This window comes from Mesocricetus auratus, unplaced genomic scaffold (assembly GCF_017639785.1).
Source record: "Mesocricetus auratus isolate SY011 unplaced genomic scaffold, BCM_Maur_2.0 Super-Scaffold_100003, whole genome shotgun sequence".
In the NCBI taxonomy this organism is placed as follows: domain Eukaryota; kingdom Metazoa; phylum Chordata; class Mammalia; order Rodentia; family Cricetidae; genus Mesocricetus; species Mesocricetus auratus.
Genome location: NW_024429188.1, coordinates 79,509,291 through 79,512,285, shown reverse-complemented (window position 1 = coordinate 79,512,285; position 2,995 = coordinate 79,509,291). Strand labels below are relative to the sequence as shown.

The 2,995-nt window shown below is 41.6% G+C and overlaps 1 protein-coding gene across 1 annotated transcript; it reads right to left on the bottom strand.

Annotated features, from left to right (window-relative positions):
* Positions 1–367: 367 nt before the first annotated feature.
* LOC101826211 (adenylate kinase 4, mitochondrial-like) lies at positions 368–2,180 on the bottom strand. The gene is made up of 2 exons (XM_040743775.1): positions 2,121–2,180; positions 368–992 (listed from the first exon to the last, which is right to left on the bottom strand). The coding sequence occupies exons 1-2, from the start codon at positions 2,178–2,180 to the stop codon at positions 396–398; spliced, it is 657 nt and encodes a 218-aa protein (XP_040599709.1). The 3' UTR covers positions 368–395.
* Positions 2,181–2,995: the final 815 nt, after the last annotated feature.

Below are 2,995 nucleotides of genomic sequence, written 5' to 3'. Positions count from 1 at the left end.
TGGCAGGGGACAAGCTGGAACCACAGCCCCTCAAGTCCGCAGGCTTACAGTGCTGTGGTTCAACAGCCTGTGCAAGGTGGCATGAACCAGGAATTCTACCACCATTGCATGCAAAAAGGCTAGGACAGCAGCACATGGCTGTCAACCCATCGAGAGAGTATCGGCTCAGCGCTGGTGGAAATCCAGTCTGTACTTGCTCTCCCACCTGCAGAGCCACAGCTTCTTCTCAAAGGCAGAGTTCTCTCTACCCACTAGATTTTCCTCATTACCTCGTCACTTAAACTAGAAAAGATGCTGCAAGCTATCTCAGCTAGCTTCTAATTTGGCCAGGGCACCAAGACGACACACATGATTGAGTGAACGACCATGTCTTCTTGGTTCTTCCGATGGCAGGCTCAGTATGCGCCTTTGGACTGAATAGGTGTGATCTTGTTTGAGAAAAGTGTGTAAACATAAGGCCATATTTTGTTAGTCTCCGTCCCAGACAACTGGTGGAGCACCCCTCGGCTCTTGTACAGTTCGATGACTGGTTTTGCGGCATCCTTGTATCGTCGTAGCTTGGCAGCAACTGCTTCAGGTTTATCATCTTCCTGTTGGGCAAGTGGCTCGCCAGTGATGTCATCAATCCCCAGCACTTGAGCGGGGTTGAAGTCCAGATTATAGACCCTCCCGCTAGAAGGGTGAATCCATCGTCGGCTCAGACGGTCTTTAAGTGTCTCAAAGGGAATATTCAAACTGACCACTAGGTCCACATCACAGATTCTGTCCAAGGCTTCTGCCTGTGCTAATGTCCTCGGGAAGCCATCTAGAAGCCAGTGTTGTGAGCTCCGGGTCTCCAGTTCTGACACCATGAGGCGTGTGATCACATGATCAGGGACCAGAAGACCTTTTTCTAGATATTGCTTTGCCGTGTCACCAACTTCCGTGCTGGCCTTGAGGTTCTCCCGCAAGAAGTGGCCCACCCCTTTTCTTCTTATTCCCTCTCTCTCCCTCTTCCCATATCCTCTTCCCCTTCCCCCTCTCCCCCTTTCTGTTTTTCATTACCCAGATAAGCATACAGCTCACTCAATTAATTCAGAAGAAGAAATCTTCATGAAAGAAGATTTACACCTTCTGGGAAATTAAATATGTCCCTGAAAGTAGGAAGATAGGATATTTGTAAAGGAAATGGCATGTCATTTTTATAGCATCATTCAATCTCAACAATAACATTTTATACATTAAAGGATTCCCACAATAGTTTTTTTTCATAAATATCACCATGACTCTGGTAAATAGGGTTTGTACTATTCTCAGAAAAGCAATGGGACTCAGTGTTGGTCACATACATGAATTATGGCACAACTGGCTTGTGATTCTGACCTTTTCACAAATGTCTTTTTTGAGAGGAGAAACAGTCACTTGGCTATATTTTATGGTTATTTAAAAATCATTTACCAGTGACTGAGATGACAGTGAATGAACTAACAGAGTGATAGACACATTAAGGATGGAGAGAAGTGGAACTTGCTGTATAATTGGCTGTGGGACCCTGGGGGTTAAATATAAAAGACATTTAGTATGATTGCAGATTAAAGGATACCTACTGTTTTATTCATACAGCCCCCTCCATTCTTTTTGGAATTTTCTCTCTGCCTCACCTCAATTTTATGTCCCAGCAGAAGATGACATGTGCTCATACTACACTCCTAATCAAGCTATCTAAGAATGTTCCAGAAATGGGCATTTCACTTAGCTTTACTGATAAGGTCCTTTCCCCTACTTTTTGTGCTTTGTTGTTAGAGAACCCAATCAATCACTGCCCAAGCAGCTATCAATTATAAAGCTGTTTACCAGCACAATAAACAGAAATATACTGTGAGCCAAGTATGTAATTTCAAATTTTCTAATGGCTACATTAAAAAAGAAACATGTGAAATCAACTTTAATAATATACTTAATTAGCACAATGCACCGCATGCATTATTTTTTCAGCATGTAATCAATATTTTCTTAATTAATGAAATGGTTTACATCCTATTTTTCTTGTCCTTGTCCTTCAAAATTCAGTGCATTTTTTCTTATTAACAACAAGCATATCACAATTTGTACTGGCCACATTTAAACTGCTCAATACCTACCTGTAACTGGTGGTTACCATACTGGACATTGGAGACCTGGGAAACGAGATTGACTACCATATGTGCAGAGATATAGAGAAGAGGAGCAGAAGGACAAAGAATACTGGTGGTATTCAAGTTCCTGGTGGTAGGAGATTTTGATGAAGAGCTGCCTGCCACCCTCGTGTCAGCAATAACCTAGATATTCTATGACATGCTCCACCTTTATTTCAATGATAACCTACTTTTGTCTTTTATTATGTTTCCTAATATTATTAGTAACAAGTTAAATTTTTAAATTAATAATGAATTATTTCAATAAAGTCATTTATGTGATTCTACCTGAAGGACAGCGATTTTATCACATTGTTTAGCCAGTCCTCTGTTCTTAACAGACATTACTAATTTCCAAATATAAAGAGCATTAATAGAACCGACCTAGCAAGCACTGGAACTTAATAACACAGTCCGTTGTGATTGTGTCGTTGGGTGCCACTGTTCAGCATCACTGTAGTAGTTTGAATATAAGGGATCCTCATAAGCTCATAGGGAGTGGCACTATTAGGAAGTGTGGCTTTGTTAGAGTGTGTGTGACCTTGTTTGAGGAAGGGTGTCACTGTGGGGTAGGCTTTCAGCTTTCTTGGGCTCAGAGTCTCAGTCAATGTCCTGATGCTATTCCTCCAGCACCACATCTGCCTGTATGCCACCATGCTCCCCACCATGATGACGATGGAGTAAACCTCTGAAACTGTAAGCAAGACCCCTCAATTAAATATTTTCCTGATAAGAGTTGTTGTAGTCACAGTTTCTCTGGACAGCAACAGACCCTGTAACTAAGACAATCAACATTACATACCCTGCTAGCCTGGAAAAAGATCAAAATTTAAATTTTGAAA

Excerpts from the sequence above, each read along its gene's own strand:
- LOC101826211 (XM_040743775.1), bottom strand. The coding sequence starts at position 2,180 with ATGGTAGTCAATCTCGTTTCCCAGGTCTCCAATGTCCAGTATGGTAAC. Across the intron at positions 993-2,120 it reads ATGGTAACCACCAGTTACAG|AGGGAGAGAGAGGGAATAAG; the intron begins GTAGGTATTGAG and ends GGATATGGGAAG.